Source organism: Alosa sapidissima, chromosome 6 (assembly GCF_018492685.1).
Source record: "Alosa sapidissima isolate fAloSap1 chromosome 6, fAloSap1.pri, whole genome shotgun sequence".
NCBI lineage: Eukaryota > Metazoa > Chordata > Actinopteri > Clupeiformes > Clupeidae > Alosa > Alosa sapidissima.
Window position 1 is genome coordinate 2148983 of NC_055962.1, and position 22658 is coordinate 2171640.

The 22658-nt window shown below is 38.4% G+C and overlaps 1 protein-coding gene across 3 annotated transcripts in view; it reads right to left on the reverse strand.

The window, feature by feature from the left end:
• Positions 1 to 22658, reverse strand: part of ncoa1 (nuclear receptor coactivator 1) — a 159222-nt gene that overhangs the window by 131110 nt on the left and 5454 nt on the right. For 2 of the 3 annotated variants that reach the window (XM_042094296.1, XM_042094294.1), the window contains exons 2-3: positions 9587 to 9765; positions 3488 to 3596 (exon numbers count right to left, since the gene is read on the reverse strand). In XM_042094296.1, the coding sequence (XP_041950230.1) occupies positions 3488 to 3576 (89 nt within the window). In that variant the 5' untranslated portion in view covers positions 3577 to 3596; positions 9587 to 9765. The remainder of the gene's footprint in view (positions 1 to 3487; positions 3597 to 9586; positions 9766 to 22658) is intronic. The other variant, XM_042094295.1, reaches the window with a different exon arrangement.

Sequence of the window (22658 nt, forward strand, 5' to 3'; positions counted from 1 at the left end):
AGGCTAAATTTGCTTTTGTCTTGGCTAGTTAGCTGTAAATTTGAGGCACTGGTAGTTTTGTCACCCTTCCATCACCACTCACCTCCACAAAAGCCAAGTACCACAATGGGCTACTTGCACGAAAGGCTCTCAATGCAGGCACTTTTTTTTCCGGTGGAGCGTTAACTGTGTTGTAACGGCATCTTCGGTTATATTCTGCTCCTTACATTTTCACTTCGACATTGAATATCTTCTTTGCCCAATAATAGCAATTTTAACACTCACATAAATCCTTCTTTGTCATAACGTGCTGATTCACTACATGCATCAGCCAAACCAGGTCCGTGTAGACACTAATTACATTCACAACAGCGGCAGGTTCAAACACACCTGGCTCCACGGGAAACTAAATGGCCACATTGATAGCCTTTCGTGCGAGTAGCCCATTGGGCTTGGCGCTGGGAGGTGCTGCCTGTCGGTCATTGCGTATGAGACGTGGAGGGAGGGAGGTAGAAAGGGCACCAGAACGCAACATCAACAAAGTCTAATCTCCTGACCTCATATTTAGCTTGTTTGCTCAATCAATATGTTTGACAAGGAAGCTGTGCAAACAGGAATATGTATATTTTTTAAAGCACTCCAGAAAAAGGACACTCTCTTATTAGCTTATTATTAAGCTTATTGGAAGATATCTGATTTTCAAAAGCTTTCTTGTGCATCGTCACAATGGAGTCCCAAGCCAATGTACTAAGTTTAGTGTTGATATGTAAAAACTTCCAGTTGATGAAAATCAGGTATTGGCTGATGGGCGAACACTTTCGAAAATCCAAAATCCTGCCTGAAACTTTGGTGAGATTTGGTGTATCATGTACTGTACATCAAGTTTCATGAAGATAAGACAAAATGTGACCTGTGAAAATGTTGTTTCTCTTTCAATAAAATTCAATATGGTGGAAATTGACATCATAGTGTGTTTTGTTTTTGTGATCAAATGTTTATTAAGAATCTGAACATTTGTGTCACACAATCAAATCAAGTCCAGAATTGAATAAAAATCAAAAGATAACATTGACTTTAAATCACAAACATAAGTACAAGAGCATCAAACCAAAAAATGCATCCAAGTAAAAACAGAAATAAAATAAAACTATTACAAGGAATTACCACTGCATGACAATGCAAAACATATTATGTAAAATATACAGTGTTAAAACAGATAATATAGAAATAGTTATGCTTAGGTAGACATGGTTGTTGCAATGCTAAAGCTGTTTCTATGATGGTTGCTAGGGTAATCATGTTGGTTGCTATGGAAACTGACATACAGTAGATGCTTTATTTCAATGGTTGCTATGTTGGTTGCTAGGTAGATGGTGGTGACGTAACGTAACACGATAGCAACATGATAGCACTGTTTTCGGAAAAAAGTGTATTACTCAGCCGGAAAGTCAGTTACGAGGTTATGACGCCAATCACACAATGAGGGCTGATGTGTGTGTGTGATTTTTCGCCCATGGGAACCACCTCAATAAGTCTTTGAGAAAAGAAACAAATAGTGGAGTATAGTAATTATAATCCCTACAGAAACAATAGGGCTATGCATCTTTGGTGCAGGCTTCCCAAGCTCAGGCCCTAAAATTTGTAAACTTAACAAATACAGTTCCCAAGATATGAGCAAAACAAATGTGCTTATCATAGCACCTCGTATCAACAGATATGGATATTTCAGATATTTCAGTTTTGGGAGATCTTGCACTGATTTCAGATCTGAAAATGTGGTGTCTAAACGTCTTATGGTTTTGGCTGCAGATTCAGTTTTGCTGTCAAAACAAAAACAAAATAATACAAAAAAACAAATACCTAATAATCAGAACAAAAACAATAGGGATCCATTAAGAGAAGGAAGGGAGACGTTATCTGCACCCTGATGTCAATAATCAACAATGCTGGTTTGCAAGCAAATTTCAGTGGATATCTGGGCATAGATGCCAGGGTATATAGTATTTTTGAAAATAAATCAAAATGGTTGTTGCTTCACATTCTGTTGATATTTGTGGGTCATTTTTAAATGTTTTTTACCACCTGATACCACCTGTAAGCAGACTGTTTGTGGAGCGAGTACGGTAGTTCTAAAGCCTTGGAGGCTGCAGCATCTAGTGCAACTAGTGCGACAGGAAATACACAAAATTGATGTTGATTAAAACCCACGTAGCCTACTAGCAGTGATGGGGGTAACAAATTATAAAGTTAAGCGCTACTGTAATTTAGTTACTTTATTGGAAGTAAGGTAACGCATTATAATTCAAATTTCAGTAATTAGTTACAGTTAGGCTGAATAACTCGTCCATTCCTACGTTACTCACAATATCTCTAATATTTATTTATAATACTTATTTTTTCCATAGCAGCACACAGTTATTTAAAATAGGCTATATATTAACTTTGATGCATTCTTTCCCTGCACTGCTCTCCCTTAAACTGCTTCAGCCCGCACCGCGTGTGCAAGGACTTTTCATGCAGACTACAACTGTCACGGTGTAGCCTAGACAATTTTGTTCAAAATTGTATAGCCTACTTATCACAACGTTGTCAATCACGTTGTCAATCACAAACGCTAATTTATTCAAACGTCTCTCTACCGAACTACGTGGCTTAATTGGCAAAGGACGTAGAGAAAGCACCAGTTTGATAAATGAACCAGTAGTGGAGAAATAACCTTTAAGAAACCATCTGTGGCCTAGAGTACTGCAAAAAACATTGGGTAGGCCTACTAGTGAGAATCAGCCAACCACTCAAACCGAACTGAATGGCCAGTTGAATGTTAATTCTCTAAAAGGCAAGCAGTTCAAGAGTGTGCTAAGAAATCATTCTGTTTTTGATACTGTACTTAAATTGACAAGCTCCATTTCTCTAAAGATTGAAGCTGTAGCTGCAGTATGTTGATTGACATGTTTTAGTTATGTAAAGACATGTTCAAGGAGTTCAGATGCTGTGCCTGTATCAGGCTGTACCAGGACCATATTTAGTTCAATGTGTTTTATGTAGTATTTTTGGTAGCCTACTGTACTTAAATGGCCAGTATTTTCTTTATTCATTGAAGACTCTATGTTTACAGGCTTGTGGTGATGATGCACAATGTGCTATAGGTGCCAAAATCTATGTTTGGTACTGCCAAATTGTTTTGTTTTGTCATGGTTCATGTGTGCAATAAATATTACACTTTGAGGGGGGAAAATTGTGGCAGAGAATCGTGATATCAATTCTAGGCTAAAAAATCGTGATTCATATTTTTCCCCAAATCGTGCAGGCCTATTGTAAATGAGCATGTGCTATAATGCAAGGGCAAAAGCAGGAGAACAACCTTCAAGGTATCCCATTAAATGATAACGACACTTCATAGTATATTCTCCTCCAACATCAATTAAGCACAACGGGACACCACTTGCAGCCATTATTCCTTACAAATAAGCTGTGTTTAGTGAGTGGTGGATGCTATCCCTATCCTTACCTCTGCCCAGATGTGTCGCATGGCGAGCCCTTTCTTTTGCGGGACTCTAGGGAGGCAGGTTCAAGTGTGCCGTCATCAGTGGCACTCATGTTGAGCTTCAGCACACCTTCTAAAAACAGAATGAAATGTTCAAAATGTTTGTATGTACTTAAGTTCACAGGAGTTATGCATTGCAAAAGAAATTATATTTCCAGGCCAAGCAACAGAAATGCAACCTCATCAGGGATGAAAAATATGAGAATTATGTGAACCGCCTAGGGGTGGCAGGTTCAGGGACATTTTTTTTAATCCACTTTAAAATGTGGAGATATGCAGTCAATTATGGCATGATGATACAGGGGAAAAGTCAATTAGAACAAATGCACTCTTAACGCCTCTACAAACATTTTTTGAGGAACAAAACGAAAGAAAGAAAGAAAGAAAGAAAGAAAGAAAGAAAGAAAGAGAGAGAGAGATAGAGTAAGAGTCATCATATGAGATGTGCAACCATGTGACTCAAAAAACAGTCCTTGGTAGCATAAGTGACATGTCACTCTCTCTGCAACTCGTTGTCTAGCTGTGTGGCATTCTGAAACGTTAAATTCGGGACCATTAGCCTTTCGCTCGTTTGAATTTGGGACATTGCAGTCAGAATTGTCATTTGTCGTTTGTTATTCAAAGTCTCAAGTCCAAAGTAGCTTGGGCTATTCGTATAAGTATATAAGTACTGACACTATATATAAGTGTCAGTTTATCGCACATCATTTTTACGTAATTTTAAATAGCCACTGCATACCCGTGTTTGTTGCCGTGTCATTGCAAAATCCGCAGAAATCATTTTATGCAAGCAAACTGCATACAGGGAATCTTAATTGTTGATGTCCAGGGCTGTAACGATACACCAACCTCACAATTCGGTATTGAAATAACATTTCAATAGCCTACCTTAGAACACCAGAGGATTACAATATAATATATAATATTATATATCTGTATTATTTTATATCCTGATATAAAAAGAGAGACTACTGAATGTCTGATATTTATGACCGGACACTTTATGCAGATTAGCCTATAGTCTAGGCCTACTGTTTTAATTCAGCTGTCTGGTTGTAGCCTGGAAATATTGTAAACAAAGTAGCATAGTTGGCTAGTTTATCATAGTCTACTGATTGGACTGTTCTGTTTCCCCACGTTCCCCATGCAAGTTTCAAGGTAATACTTGTTCACTTCGGGACAGGCCCTTTTGGGAAACATTGGTATTGAGATGATTAGTCAACTTGAATGCAAGAGTTTTAAACAGATATGTGCAGAATGCTAATGATGCTAAGCGGATTGAATAGTAATTGAACTAGTCGTCTTTTATGCGTCCTTGCTTTCACGATTGTGAATGTTTTATTTGGATTGTGTTGGCCGAGTCACGCGTATCCATTCAGCAAGGGAGGGAGGCAGAGCGAGAGAGAACGGGGCAAGGAGAGGGGGTTTACTTCTATACTGTTTGGTAAAGTTGAACACATAGTCTACAATGAAAGCAATGAGAGGTATGAAATTATGATTTATTTATTTATTTTTGGTAGTGCTGTCAGTTAAACGCGTTATTAACGGCAATAACGGAAACCTATTGTAACGGCGTCAATTTTTTTATCACGAGATTAACGTTAATTTTGGTGTAACAAACTTTGTAGTTTTTTCACATGCTGTTGCAACAACTAGTAACGTTAGAACAACTACAACACCACACCGATCTAGCCAGACCGGAAACTAAATAATACACACTGACGAATGGAATGGAACAGAACGTTGTGCTGCATACACACCCCCTTTTAGGGGGAAGATGACTGATATAATGGAAATCTATGCTGCATCAAAGTGGAGAGTGAAACGTGCTTATAGTAAACGTACTAAATCTTGAAACAAACATGAATAAAAGGCACAAAATAAGGTTGGTGTAAGAGTTATCTGTGTGTTTATGGGATTAATGTGACCATGTTCCTATGTTTTGCTCTCTCCAGTTTACTAACAGGAGTGTCACGAATGTATAGGCCATTTTTGGACAACGTAGGCTACCGGTAAGTAAAGCGGGAGATGTGTGTTGCTTATGCGGCTGCGTAAGCTGCAAAGCACTGCATGAAACACTAGAAAGGGTGTGTCGCGGTTCTGCCTTTTCACACCGCGACACAGGTTTGTGGATATGAGTGTTTCGATACCTTTCTAGTATTGGTACATCGTGCAACACTATTGGCCAGACAGTGAACTGCAGTACGACAGTACAAGAAACGCCGTCATTTGATTGGGTGAAAGGGTTATCTGACACCACACGCACAGGCTACTTTGCTTTGTGCTTGCATTAGCAGACAAGCGAGTGGGTGTGTCGACGACAGTGGTAAGTTATCAGAGCTGTCTACCAATACATAGCCCAAAAAAGCCCAGTGTAAAACATTTTAACATTCCCTATGCCCTTCAGCATGTACATTTGCATGTACAAAGAAGAGAAGTGACAGACAAAGCTTTTTTCATTATGCAGTCTAAGTAGGTAAAATAACTACTACTAAAATAATACACACAAACTGGCAACTACAACTGGCAGCCTAAGATGACCAGGCTTTCAAATGCGGATTCTAGTGTGAAAAATAGCATTAACTGTTGATAGTATATGTTACCCAGCATATACTGCATATATATGAGGAGAAAAGACACATAGGCTACAGGAAGCACCGACTGTCATTATATTATTCAGGGGTGTGACACACCACCCCCCGATGGTTCGAGTACTTTAGTGTACTATAGTGTTGGCTACTGTATATTTACAACACAAAGGGCCTTAAAGAAAATATATTTGGGGAAAATAATAGGGGGGTCCGGAGGAATATTTTGAAAAATAACCCTTTAAAAGAATGACTTTGAATGACATTGATATACATTATATTTCATTATATAATATTATAGCATATTACAATACAGCCTATAAGGCCTAAAGAAAACTAATTTATAATAGAGCAAAGTAGCCTAGGCCTACACAAGACTAAACCAAATATGGCTGAAATATATAGGCCATCATGATCATTTTGCAGTGATGCAGAACCATGGATTTTTTTCCATTTATAACATGTTCTGTTTATAACTTAAACCAACATTAAGTAAATTATTTACTATAGGCCTACTTGATGATAATATATGGCCTAATATAGTCCTCTGGGCCTACGTACAAAATAGTGAATCATGTGATGGGCCTACTGATATTGATGCTGATTGAAGAGGTTGCAACTTGAAGGTTGTTGATATTTCAGTTCCAAAGAGAATCAAATTACATCGATTCCTCTCCTCCCAAAGTAACATTGTAGGTCCTACACCTCTCCTCCTAAAATAAATGTTAGGCTCTGTATTAAGCTACTGCACCAGGATTGTGTGGGCTAACCGGCTACAACACTAGTTTTACAAGCGCACACACTAAATGGAGAGCTAGGCTTAAAATGCGGACTGCGCCTTTAAATTAGCGACTTTTTATCTATCAGCACAATGCTACAGTAGGCCATTTCCACTAAATATTCAGCTCAATATTATATTTTATTAAATGGATCAAAGCAATATATGACACTCCAAAGGCAACTGTTTGCACAAATAGTGTGGAATCTCACCCAATGCAACTACAGTAGGAAGGGGTACCAGGCAAGGGTGCCCTCTTTCCCCATTATTATTTGTTATAGCTTTAGAACCGTTTGCTGAGATGATCAGAATTAATCCTATGATAAAGGGAGTGACTGCAGGTACACTACACCATAAAATTTCACTATATGCCAACGACACTCTATTATTTGTTACTGAACCTATGTCAACTCTACGCCATGTTTTGGCAGACATTCAAAAATACAAAAAGACTTCAGGGTATAAGGTTAATTTACAAAAATCAATTGCTTGCCCTCTAAATATCCAAAATGGAAAAAATGTTAAAAGAAGAATGCCCCTTCTCTGGGAGTACAAGTGACACCCACCTTGGACAAACTATTTCAGGAAAATGATAACCCTTTGCTGGAAAAATGCAAAAAGAAACTTCAGACTTGGTCAGCTCTCCCACTGTCCCTTATTGGGAAAATCAATGTTATCAAAATGAGTATACTCCCTAAGTTTATTTATGCATTTAATATGTTGCCATGTTATATTCCCTTTGCTTTTTTTAAGCTAATCAATAGATGTCTAACAAAACGTATATGGAACAATAAGACCCCAAGGATTAAACTGTCCACTTTAACAAAGTCATGTTTGAAAGGGGGGTTAGGACTTCCAAACTTTCTATGGTACTACTGGGCCTGCCAAGTTAGAAATATAATAAGTTGGAAGCTGGGAACGAGTTATCTTTGGGTCACATTGGAATCACTAACATGCTATCCATTGGAGATCACAACAACACTTTATGTTAATAAATTGCAGTCCCTGATGAGTGTAGGGATGCCCCCTTTACAAACTACATTGAAAGTTTGGCAGGACTGCAATAGGTATCTGAATACAGAAGGTCATATAAGCAAAGAGTCTCCTATTGCATTTAACCCCGACTTTCTAGCTCTCTCTCAAACTGATTTTTGAAACTGGACACTTCATGGTCTGAAAACTTTTTCAGACATGTTTGATGAGGACTCTGAGTCTGTTAAATCCTTTACTGATATTTGTGCAAATTATGAAATACCCAGAACAGACTTTTTTAAATATTTGCAAGTTCGTCACATCATTGTACCTTTACATAAAAAGGGACAATTTAGACTCTATCCCACTGAGCTGGAACAATTTATTATTACTGCTATTTCGGTTAAGGGGAAGATATCCCACTTGTACAGAACTCTTGAACTCTTGTCTGAAAGTTCAGAAGAAGTTTCCCTATACAAGAAAGTGTGTTTATAATGCTTTCCTATTTTGCTAAAAAATGTATACTTAGTACATGGATTTCCCAGTCAGGACCCACCTTGGGTCAATGGCTGGAGCAAATAATAGACTTGTTGCCCATTAAAGAAATCACAAGTAAACAACATTCAAGACTGCAAGATTACCTATCCACTTGGTCCTTAATATTGAATTATATACATACTATAAAATTACAAACTTAGATTGAATAATGGATAATCCACAGACTGTGGTAACGTAGGATTATTATTATTGTTTTGATTGTCATTGTCTTTTTTTTCCTTTTCTTTTCTTTTTCTGTCCTGTGGATGTGTCTAGATGTGTTGTCCCTGCTGTTTTGTGTGTTGTGTGGTCGTGTTTAGATGTGTGTGTTGTATGTGCTAAATTGTGAATAAAAAAATAAATAAATAAATAAAAAATATATTATGTGCAAGTCATTTACTAAGTATGCCAAAGCTTTGATCTCTTAGCAACGTCACCATAACGTTAAAGGAACCGTATGTAAGAAATGTATTTCAATTAATCATAAAATGGACCTGATATGTCATTAGACATTAAGAAATCATTTTCATTTCAAATACTTATATCACTGACAACAGTAGTACGGCCAGGATATTGTCATTTAAAAAGTGAAGTTGCAGGCTGATGTTGATGTTGTCATGTTGTGTTTTGGCCTGATGCGCCACCTCCACCTATCTACTAATCACAAAGTCAGTAGTATTTCGGCATCCGGGTTGCCAGCTCTGCCAGTCAGGATGGAGGGGGAGGGGATACACCGTTCTACAGTAATTTGAAAGTGATTGCAGTACCAGTTTTGGCCACAATCTTACATACAGTTCCTTTAAGTTTTCTCATGGTGAAATGGCATCCTGAAATGTTTTAGACAAGGGGTGCAAGGTTCACGGAGGCAAAACAACACTGTCAACCGTCTCTGCTGTCATTCTTAAAAAAGTATCGACACTAATAAAATTAGGTTTGTAATTTCAGGGTAATGCGATACTTTTGTAGTATACAGTAGGTGCAATGTGCAACACTAGTCAAAGGAGAACAAACGCTTAGTTTGTGGAGAAAAAGAAGATGAGAGAACAGTCTAGGCACTCTATGACACTATGACTTTAGGTGCACTATTAAAAATTTTGGTCGCACTCTAGAGCCCTGAAACATGATCAGATATGCAACAAAGTCAGTGCAGAACAACTAAAACAAGTTAAACTGAAGAGCTGAACATACTTGATCTATGGCTCCAGAATGGCAATCATGGGTGGCTGCAGTGGATATGATCCTCTGCAGTGGGGGCAGGAGCAGGCAGGCTTAGGTCAGGTGGAGATGGGGCTACAGTGCCATGCCCTTACCTTCATGAATCACCATCCCACTGCTGAGATGGCAGAGTAGTCGGCAATGGCATTTAACTGCAAAGACAAAAACAAAATTCAAATTTACTTTTTATACTAGAACATACAGAATGGTTATATGCTATGATGTGGATTGCTGGATCATTCAGTGAATTTAAATGTTTGCAGGGGACACACGGAGACGCTTTCTATCCTAGAATTGACCATTCACTATTTCATTGAGTATCCTCAGTTACTGTTGATGACTGAAATTTCCCATATACAGAAACGTCATGTAAAGACTTAGTTTGGGGGGGGGTGATTGAGGGGGTCATGCTAGACTGGCATTCGATACCTAGGTCTCTCTTTTTCCTCGTTTGCTTAGCCTGATGATGTAAAGGTGAAAGTATAGAGTATAGACAATAATAACGTTAATGTATGATGTAAAATTTTGATTTGAAGGCTAAATTTCCCTCTTCAAGGGTCAAAAGTTTGGGAACATGTATTGTGTGTCAATATACAATTTTTGCACTTTTTTCAGTTCAGTTCATCTTTATTTGCCCAAGTACAAGTACATGTGGAATTCTTGAACGGGTCTCACAGTCACAAAGATAGAAAGAACAATGTAAAAACAACAGAACACAATATATAAAACAATAGAAACACAAGACAGGTAAAGTGTATGTTAAGAGCCAACATGCTATGCTGCGCTTCACCTGAGGGGGCGCTAAAATCTATTCTATGTTTATTTTGGTGTTCCCAAAACACCTGTAACTACATGCATATATTCTGTGAATGGGACTTGGTACAATATTGGTACACATTAAATATCCATATACTTAGCTATTTCCACATAGATTTTTTATGCTCCTACTAACTACCCCACATACCATTTCAGTTGACACAAAAATACAAACATGCCTTGTTTTATCCTTATTAATGTCATGGTGATTTGATGTGGAGTCTTCAAATTGCTGGAAAACATTAATAAACTGATGCATTTGAAGAGAAAATAGTGACTGATACCATATGAAAAAAACAAAACTGTTTTTTAACACCCTCAATATCACACTTACTGCACATTTTTCCGAAATCTATGGCCCTTTCGAAGGTCAGGAGACATTCAGTACAGACTTTAAATTGTTTACACATGCTTTGTATTGAGTTGGTCTTCCACCCTAGAAAATGTGTGGAGGCTACGGAAAATATTTGTCAAGATATTAATGCCCAAACATGGCACGTGTTTTTCAAGCTGTAAAAGGGTAGATGACAAATAGCAGAATTCAGACTGTCCATGTGTCACACACTTATAAAAAATGGCAATTGTTAAGAATTGATATGGAAATGTTGTAGGTCTGGTAGGTTCAAGTTCTGTCATATTAAATTTATTGGATTTTTATTTCACTTTTGACTTAAAATAATCATCCAAACATAAAAAATGTCATATGGTGTGACTGTCCACCATGTGTGCGAACTTCCTAAAAAGAGTGTATATCCATAAAAAGTATAATTACTTTAAAGTTTTACCATGCATATAAAATAATTGGATGTTTTTTACAACTACAGAAAGTTTTGATGTTTATGCATGCTGTCCAACTAAGTTATAATCAAATATGTTTTGTCCATAAAATGGTTGTCATATGGCGTGACACTATATAGTATATTTTGACCGGGCATTCATTTGGACATTATTATTGGGAAGAGGACCCTGCTTAATCAGGAAGTAACAATAGAATGTCAGGAGTAATTGGCATGGTCAAGAAGCGAGTTCTGCTTTTTGGATTTTTATATAAAAAGCTTTGAATTGGACATCATCAATCGTGGCCAAATTTTAGTGTCTTATGGTGTGACATCATTTGCCTAAAAAGTAGCTATTTTCCACAAATATTCTTCATGAATTCTTAAAAAGCACTGCTGCCATGTGGTCAGTTGCATGCTAAATAATAGTTAGCTGTATTTAACTGTCTAGAAAATTAGCTTAACTGTCAAAATGTCATATAGTGTGACGCTGCATCATATAGTGTGACAGCTTTTTTCAAGTCACACTATATGACATTTCTGTCACACCCTATGACCAAATTGCATTTTTACATAAAAGTTCTTGTAAAAACATTATTTAAATTCAGATATTATATGTTTTTTGTTAAATCTGTGATAATTGGGAAAAAAAATGTATCTGTACAATTCATATTTCTCATACTTTTTTCTTTTATGTTACCATGCCATGTAAGTTTAAAAAAATAAATACTAAACTTTCATCTATTTTGCTGTTACACGCATACACCATTCATACAGTGACTTCAAAATTCATTGTTAATGATTTTATTGTCATTAAAAACCCTGTTTTGCTCTGACACATGGTGGAGTGGTGCAGTTCATCATATGGCGTGACACCATGTCATTTGGTGTGACATTAAATAATGTCACAAAAAAGACTTTATAATTGAAAAATCATTAAAACATCAATAGCACACAAAGGAAATGGTATCTGCAAGAACCTCAAGAATTTTGAGTGAGTTCTTACAAGAAATATTAGAATTAAGCTAAAATATCTGGTTACACTTAGGAGCATTCTCCATCTTGACAAAATAACTTGTTAAATTTTAGGTTTTTCTTCTAAATATTCACAAGGAAATGTTGCATATCAAAGCAAACGTGATTAAAATGTACAGTGACATAAATTAAAGTAGAAAAAAGTATCTAATTTTCATTTTATTTCAAATTATTTTCACGTCACACCATATGACAATTTTAGGCACTAACATGACAAATTGACATATAAATATATATTTCACTTTTTTTTTGGAAAAAAAAAAATATATTAGTCAAGTTTAGAGATACAGCAACACATATAAACACTTTTTAGGGATGATATTTCAAGTTTTTTTAAATTCCTTTTTTCAGGCTTATTTGTCATCCACCCAAAAATGAAAGAATTTCAAGGTCTGAAAAAGATATGAAAACAGAAGATTTGCACAGAAATATTTCACAGAAATATTTCAGCTGTCATCACTGAGGTCTAGTCCACACGTACCAAACCGATCTTTTTTTCATCCGTATTCCCTGGATCCGTATCAAGAATATTTGCGTCCAAACAGATCCATCTCAACACGACAACACATTACTTCATATCCCAGACCTATAGGTGGCACTGTTTCTGTTACAGAATTGACCAAAGCTTGCGCGCTGTGGCCTATACAAACAGACAGAATAGGCTACGGCGAAAATGGCTAGTGCAAGAAAACCAGAATTGTTTGTGTGGACTGATAGTGAACTGTCAACTGTAGTCAACTGTAAAACTAATAAACTTCATTTGTACGGTTTGTGAAGAGTGCAGTCCCGTCCGTTATTTGGCTAATGCAGGTACAAATAATCTCCTTTACTTTCTTTGGTTGTAGGATAGTCCGCGATTCACATTAGTTTTGGCTATCACCGCAAGTGCATAGGTTACTAAACTGCTAGGCCTACCCAAGTTCTAGGCTATTTCGTCGCCACATTTATAATTTTGCTATAATACCTTCGTTAGTAACAGACGATACTTTTGCCTGCATCAAATCGCGCGTTCGCATTTAGTGCGCATCTACCATAGGCTTAACATGAGTTCTAAGCGTCTTTGTATGCTCATATCTGACTTCACTAGACTTATGAATGCATTTATTTATGTTGTAAGACATGTAAAATAAATTAATGACACCGGCACTACGCTGACTACTGTCACTGACAGTAGCTAGAATGCACCAAGAAAACAGGGAAAAGACTGTTCAGTACACCAAGTCATGATATTGGCGCTATCACCAGTTGTCATATTTATTCTACTGAGTGTAATCTTTGGTAATGTCATGTATGAAAACTAGTGTTGTTAGGCAAGTGTCAAGTCCAGGTGAGCTGAGGTGTGGCGATGACATCATCACGTCATCGTTTTTGTACATGACATTATTTTGCTTTGTCACTTTGTCTGTTTTCATAAGCCAGAAGGATTGACATACTTGGATAGCCCTGTGTCTCCTCTTTCATCTGATATGCTTGACATATCCATGCGATCACAGGCTCGTGAGTAATTCAAACGAGAGTAATAGGTGCGCAGGTGAACGCAGAGAAGTATAGAGTAATATGATGCAATTTGATTTAATTTCATGATTTTTTTTATTTTCATACTTGAACGTACAGACACGTGCGTGGTCTCGTTGGAAAGCCCCACTTCTGCTCTGTCATGCCATACTGCGGTGATGAACAGTTGAGGAACAATGTAACAGAGAAAAAAGGGTGTGTTTTTTGACGCAGTTTGCGTTAATCGGGTTCTAAGGGTTAAAATTAGCGATCTTTTTACCATGAGAAATGCCCGACCGCTACTGGTGTTACAAAAAGGCTAAAAAAAGGCTGCATCAGATTAATGTTTTTTTGCTCCCCAACGAACATTCAAACTTGTTATCATGCTAAGCAAATCCAAAATTTTACACCAGATTTCCAGGAAAGCACGTCTCTTCTCAGATTTAGTTGGACAAACGTGTCATGGACTGTGTCTCAATTGGCGTACTTTCGTGAGTACACTTTCGTGCAGCATCCTACGTGCACTGTGTGCTTACTAGCAGAGTGGGCATATTTTAACAGAATAGTGTTGTCTCATATCAAACACCAACTCTGTGCACTTAACGGAAATGATGATCGCAACATTTAAATATAACTTTATTGGTGTCCTCAATTCGACAGTGACATGGTCATACTGTGTCAAAACAGTTTGTTATAACGTGCTACCTCTGTAAAGTGTGTTTTCCACTGCTGCTGCTTCAGCTTTCTCAACCGCGATTACCACAAGTTTGAAAACTCTCCCTCCCCTTCCGCTATTTGGCCAAGATGGCGTCCGTTAAGGGCGAAAAGTGTCCAGCGTTCCACACTCTGGTGTAGTTAATCTGGTAGCTTCACTACAAGTAGCAAGCTACTACCCATCACTGTAACTTCCAGCAACAAGTTTAAAGTTTTAAATAAGAAAATTACCGGAAATCTTAAGTCACTTTTAAGCGTGAAGCTAGCAGGCGAGATGCTAGTGGTCTAATCCGATCTATGCTAGGCTGGAGCTAAAAGTGGCATCACCAGACTCACAGAACGACTGGATGAACTGGAGAAAAATGACCATAATTCTTCAAATGGTGGAATATCCCTTTAAGTGTTCTAATGGCCCATGGGTAGAAGCTGTCTCTTTGTTCTGGTTATTATACTTCTGTATCTTCCTAGGGTTAGTGTATCTTCTTCCGAAGGGCAGCAGGGTGAGCAGGTGGTGTGAGGGGTTAGGGGACCCTTAATGTCACTCTTTTTGCACTTTTTTCAAAATCTAGCCTTGTACAATGGGCATTACTATAAATTGGCCAGCTTCTCTTGAGGTTCGCACGTGACCTCACACGGGATCACGCGACTTTAATTTGTATTTCTCCAGTGACGCTGCAACGACGCTGCAACAACCCAAACAACCGGCAGGTGGCTCTTGTGAGCAGGGTGTCTCGTAAAAAGAAATGGGGCCTGGAAAACCCTACACAGACTTCACTACAGACTTTAGCAGACTGGTTTAGAAATAATTTAATAGCCAGAAATATGCCTGCCCTGCCCTAATAAAGAAATATTTGGTTAACTGCGAGTGAATCCCGTTTGCAGCCGTAGAAGAAACGCAGGACGAATGAAACATTCTGGTTTTCTCCGAGTGCAACGATGATAGACAGACATCATTTGGACAAAATATAGAGCACATTAACCTCCGTTGCTCAGCCAAATGCCTTCCTGTTATGTCCTGTTTGTAAATCGGTTACAGGTGATAACCGATTTTTGATGGTCACAAGTTTACTTCATTAGTGGTTTATTAATGATGATGATGATTATTATTATTATTATTATTATTATTATTATTATTATTATTAAGAATGATTAATAATGATTATTAAAGAGTGTTTTTCATTTAAAGGTTTGACTTCATGCTTATTCAGTAGAGCATTTAGTGCACTCCCCAATCCCAGACATTCACATTGCATGTTTGTTTGTAATGGATGCAAAACAGCCTAATGCTAAATGTCTATGGCGGGACACTATATAGTGCATGCTATTTCCATAACCGCAAGATACACGCTTCACCATGACGGCAATGAGTTTTTAACAGACATGAACCAAGACATATAGCCCAGCAGCAATCTATCTAAAATAACACATACTTGAAATACCATTCATCATAGGCGCCGATTTATGTTACCGTCGGTGGGTGCTCAAACAATTAAATGCCCGATACCAACGCCCATGTGTATTGTTGCCATACGGTTTTTGAGAAGTAATGTAGGCCTATGCACTTAAACACTTTAGGAAATCAACAGCGGCTGACACACAAAACGCCAATACAGTTTGTGGGAGTCACCCCCGAGGCCATTTCTCAAATGCTGTTAAGCAAAGGCACAATTTTTGTGCACTTTCAGTCACCTACACTACGCCTAATTCGCGCATGATCCGTCGCTTGACTCCTGGACAGTTTACGTAACTCAGAAGGTTAATTGTGTTAACCCAAACTAAAAGGAAAAACACTTTGCTTTGTTTTTATAAACAGAAATTATATTTCGTGTTGACATCACACCGTTAAAAAAAACTAGATATAGCCATCCATCCAGAAGCGCGCATTAGCCGACAGTAAGTGGAGGCAGTGGTTCTCAAACTTTGCCATATCCTACACTAGTGTAAAAAAGGCGTGTATGGCATCATATTTTTTGTAAAGGTCTGCCAGGGATATTCTTAGGCCTATGAATGGTGTGCCTTCTCACAAAAGCATAGTCACTGGGCTCATGCTAGATGTAGCTTTCTCCTTCACCAACCTGTGAGCCTACTCTTTGTTTGAGTACTGACTGACCACTACTGCTTTACTACTGTTTTACTACTGTTTTACTAAGATCCACAGCCTAATGTTTTCACTACTGTTTTACTGCTACACTGTTTTCCATGCTATATTAGCACACATGATCAATGGCTGTCAGGCTTCTGCTACAATACTGAATGAATGAATGGCTATAACCCTATTACCTCAACCTGTTCTTGCACTGACATAGTTTTTATATTACCTTGTCTACATTATACTTTACTCTCCTATTTGTCCATATTATTTATGCTGGTCTCTAGACCTTATTCTTGCACTGTTGGACTACTTTTTGCACCTTCACCATGACACTCACTCCCTTGAGCACCTTACCAGTCCCGGCCCTGTCACTACAAGCGTCTTATGCTTGATCACCCTCAAGCACATTGGACTTTTTAAATTTAATTTATATAGTGTATTTAGTATTTAGTTTTGTTAGTTTTCTTATCTTCTACTGTCTTTATTGTACAGTGGAGTTTAGTTATATGTTTATACTTATACTTACAGTATGTGTACCATTTCTGCTGTAAGTGCATGTTGTGTGTGATGTCTGTATGCTACTGAGACCCTTGAATTTCCCCTTGGGGATCAATAAAGTATCTATCTATCTATCTATCTATCTATATCTCTCTATGAGGCAGTCACGTCGTCAGTGGCACTCTCAGGTCCTCATCTGCTGATACAGCAACATGAGTATTCCACTATAGCATTGCTCCTCATTGCCTTACTCCTTTCCTTTTCAGAATGTTCTTTCTATCCATAATCATAAGTCTTTCTTCAGTGAATTAGCAAGATACCATGAGAAGCCAACAATCATAAAACACCTGTACCTGTGCGCTCTCTCCCCGTGCATTAAGCTGTCTGTGTGTTGTAGGCTAGATTTGCGTGAGTTCTTTCTATCTGCTTTGCTTTTGCGAGTTGCGACCACCTAGGCTATGTTATAGACGTTCTATGAGGTACCAGTGTTTAGCTGTGTCACAAAACAATAAGCTTTGCCAGACTACTTTTAAAATGATATTCAGGGCTATATACATTTTAAACATTCGGGGCTGAAGACCCGACAAGGCCTTGCGTTAATTCTTCAGGTGGGAAGTGTCAGGAATTTTCATACAAGAGACGCTCTCATTGGTGGTTAGGATATGAAGTAGGGGATTGACAGCAACATAACCAATCACATTATGAGAGATGCTGAATTTAACATCAACTGCGATGTTTGATTTTAAATGAATGTGAATTTAGCCGGGACTGTAAGCTGGCACACGTGGGTGATCGATATTTTCAGTGGGTGCTAGAGCGACGGAGCACCCACCGTCAATTTGACAATGTTGTCAAATATTGAAGTTGTGGGAGGTTTACATAATTTAAGCTGTAGGCTGTTTCATTCGTCCCCCATGCTGTTTCATTTGTCCCAGCCAGGAGGGACGAATGAAACAAAACACATGTTCGACTTCTCCTTAAATAACTCTTGAACGGTTTTGTTCAGAGCTATACATGCAACTGTATTTGACAGAGGACAGATGTATGTATGTTGCATAGGCTACTCAATGGTGCTATTTCACATGCATTATAGCGACCCCCACTCACCGGGGTTAGGTGGAAGGTGTTCATAGCCGATTGTAGCCTACAGTGGACTAGGGCTGTCAAAATTGCTCAAAAATGACGTTTGATTTTTCCCTCTAAAATAAACGCATGTATGAATATATTGGACTATCTAGGCTATATCATTTGCGCATTATGTCAATGATGCACATCATGTCATCTGTTTTTAACTTTTTTGAAACTTTTGAATCAACTGAAAGAAGATAAATATTTTTCGTTAGTTTTGGAAGTTTATTTTTACTTAGCCTAGCCTACAATGGCCAGTTCCAACAAAGCCAAAATTACTCCTTTTGAAATAATGAGAGCAGGCCGCGCGTTTGTATGGTTATTGCTTGACAGGGGGGGATCCCAAGCAGCTTTCAGCCATAAGGCTACTTTGATTTCCTAATTCACCAGACACTGATATTCGAAATGTTAAAAACTATTTCGGCATAGCCTATAAGCAGTTTAATTACATGTAATGTTAGTTGTAAACAAACGGGCTACTTGGTGAGGCTTGGCATCAATCCGTATGTTTCATTAGGCTAGGCTATTTGTTTTGCCTTACTCGATTCATTTAGGCTAGGCCTTTTTATTCAGTTATTCATCATCTTCCGTCCTTGTGTAGCGCACGCATTCTCAGACCTGTGACCTGTCACTCATCATCGTAAGGGAGGTGTTTGGAATCATTCCCGCGTTACAATCATCAGTCAATCAAGGTGGTCACTTCAGTCAAGCTTGTGCATGAGTAATGACGTCATCCATAGCAACGAAGACTCACTCTTAGTTTAGGAGTTGTCATTTTTCCTTACTAAGAGTAGGTCTGAAAGGCTTTGTGAATAACTTAATAAGAGAAACTCCTAGCTAAAATATTTTATTGCTATTTAGGAGTATTCCTAGTGGTAAGACAAAAGGCTTTGTGAATATGGCCCCTGGTGTCTAACCCAATGCATAGCCCATTTACACAAAATAATGGTTCAATATTACTGATGATATTTCATTGTTATTTAAGAACATGCAGTGCGGGTAGGGCACCAAAAACATCTTGTAAAAAATCATCATACCGCATATTGTGGCGGGTCTGTTATTTAGCCTACTTACTGTAGGCTACCTAAACCACAGGCCTTTATTTTGTGCAAGGCAGGCCTTTATTTAATAAGGCTTCTGTTGAAGAATTTTATATAAAGCCTGCACTAACAGTTGCCTAATCCTCCTGCCCCCGCTACCACAGCTGTGTGAGCACATCCCTGGATAGTGTGACATGCTCACACATTATATCTCCTTCTTGCAAACTTGACTAGGCCTATAGCGCAACCATTTACGTCTTCATAAAATAACAACTTGCCAGATATGCCTTCATAGCTTTGGGCTTCATTCAGCATTTTGCTCTTCCACTGGAAATGACTCTTCTACATTTGCTGCCTGCTGCATCCTTTCTGTTTTTATTGTTTAGAAAACGTTTGAGGTCTTGAGTTAATGCATTAAACATTGTTTGCTGGTAACCTGCCACAAATAGCCTACAGATTCTTGCGTGCGTACATTCTCTATCCTCTCCAAAATGTGCCCGTTCTATAGGCTGGCCAAGTGCGTATTTCTGCGGCATAAAGCAGATGTATTTGTTTATTGTACAGAAAAAGAAAAATAACCTGTCAAGCAGTCAATTGAATTTCTGAAAGCAAAACGTGGGTCATAGTTGTCTAAGCCTCTATTGCGTAGCCTGTTAAAAACGTCCCTAGATAAGTATTAAATCGCCAACAACATTGTTTTCTGCAGAAGCCTACCCTAGGTTACAGATTAGTTCTGAACAGTTATTTCTCTACTGGCTCAATTATCAAAAAGGTGCTTTCTCTTCATCCTCTGCAAATTAAGCAGGTTCCGTAGAGAGACGTTAGAATAAATTAGCGTTTGTGATTGACAACGTTGTGATAAGTAGGCTATAACACTAACTTTGCGAAGTTAACTTGAATGCATCAATTTTGAACAAAGTTGTGTAGGCTACACCGTGCCAGTTGTAGTCTGCATGAACAGTTCTTGAAGACACTGTTTTGATTTGCGTAGGGGAGGTGCGGGCTGAAGCCAACCTGTTTGAGGTTCACTGCAATGCCTATGGAAACTGCAATCACTGCATGCCTATGGAAACAATACGTCAATATATTAGAGATATCAAGAGTAACGCAGGAATGGACGTTACAGTTATTCAGTAACTGTAACGAATTACTTAAATTTGAATTGTACTTTGTAACGCGTAATAACGTAGACAGCAAATTAAGATATTTTTCCGTTTTGTGGAGCGGCACCGGTAGGCTATCAAAAGCAGATTTCGATTTTTGTTACCACTGTGTAGCCAAGCCTTATGCCATACCCAAGTAGCCTAAATCGAGGTAATTTTTTATTATGCATGATTTATTTTGTTATTGAATTCGTAGGCTGGGATTCCTCTTGGCAACAATGTTTAAAGGTAGCCTCCTGCTTTTTCAGAAGGGCGGCAGGCAGGCTACTGACAGAGAGATGTACAGTGGCAGAGCGACGCACAGTGGCTGAAAGTGGTACTAAAGTTTCACGCAGCTTCACGACTGAAGTGGCCATTTCAAAGTAATGGCCACTGTAGAAAATCAATGAGTATGCCGTACAAACTATTGTTGTCACGATACCAAAATTATGACTTCGATATGATACCTGCCATAAATATCTCGATGCTCGATACTGAAACGATACCACAGCGAAATCCTAAAATATCTGGAAAAGAAAGGGCGCAGACCTACTCCAAGTGTATTGATTCATTTGTATTGAATTTGGTGCACTTTTGTAGTGTGCAGGTCAATTCTGGGTTCTAAACTTCCTACATAATTATTATTTTTTTTTAGTCAGTAAAATAGGAATTTGTGTGTGTAAATCCTTTATTGTTTGTTATAGTTAATTTACATTGTGTTGTGTTTTGGCAATAAAGTAGGCCTACAATTAAATAGCCAAAGTAGGCTAGATCAAAGTCAGTGTTGAAATTACTGCATGCAACACTGAATGCTATGCAGAGGGGCCTAATCTTTAGGCCATCTGATAGGCTACCCTAGGCCTTCCCGCGTTTATGGGATTTCTTTGACAGATGCAAAGGGTACCAGTGTACAAGTACAACGTTCCAACAAGGTCTTCGTCAGATAGGCCTACACCATTAGGCTACCTGTTGCAATATATCTGTGTACATTACGTACATTTCTTTGATAACATTATTTGCTACCATGTAACCAATGGCGCTATTATTATTAGGACTCAACACGCTTCAGTGGTAGGCTATTATATGCTGTGGGCTTTAATTAGCGCACATCGAGTAGCCTATCCTACATCTGGGCAATAATTATTGAACAAATTGCAGTCTGCATGCCATATGACAAACATTACCAGTAGTTCTGACCAAATATTAAGATCGTTGTAAGATTGTTTAAGATAGTTATGGTAATGTTATACTAGCGTGAACATTGCGTTTTCATCACGTTATATGATCAGCCGTTATGTCTCGTCAAAATTCACTGATGAAGGAAGGTTCGCTTTGTCCAAGAAAACCATACTCGTTTCAATTAGTTCAGACAAAAACTGAAAAGATGAACTTGGCACTAATCATGTAGTGGTGTTTTCTATGGCCTATTTGTTAACCTGTCGTTCTTTGGCTTGCCTTCACTATGATGTATCCGAAATAGTTCCAGAATTCACTTCACCTTTTGTTTTATCCACAAGCCGAGGACTGTCGGCAAAGAACTATGTTGACGTTGGCTGCCCACTCACTCACTCACTGCTGCCTGTTTGACACACCCACTTGCTTAGATGCGTGCAAGGAGCATATGGAGAGTGGGAGCAGTCTACACAGACGCAGAACGTTATTATTTTAATAAAGTACCAATTAGGGGTCGACCAATTATCGGCCTGGCCGATTATTAGGGCCGATATTTAGCATTTTTATAATAATTGGTATCGGTCATTTTTTCCACCGATAAGCCGATATTGAAATGGATAAAGAATGAAACGCACTACTTTGTCTGTAAAGCGTCTCTCACTCCCTGAATTTGCTACTCTGTGTTCAAGAGCATTGTCCCGCCCACTACACCATCTGATTTGTTAGTTAGCACGAATGCAGCCAATCAGGATCGAAGACTGAACACAGACAAAGTTTAGGATTCTCACTGAGGCAGACTGGGCTTCAGCTGTAGCCTACGGAGCTATTTTTCGAAGGTAAGGAAGGTAGCCCACATTCCTGAAGTTGCAGTGAATCACAATCATCTACACTGAAATTACAAAAACACCACTTTGTAAGCTATTGTCTCTTTGATCCGGATTAATAAGTAAAGCACCCACTTCCTTCATTTAGCGAATTCCCGATTGATGCACGTTACTGATGCTGTTTACTAGTTATCCCACAAACTCGGGTGCTGCGCGTCGGGAGTTCTCTGCCTCCGCCTCGTCCGTTAATTGTGAATAACGGGACACCTCAGCGGACATAGTACAGAGACAAAAACTAAATTATGCGATAGCG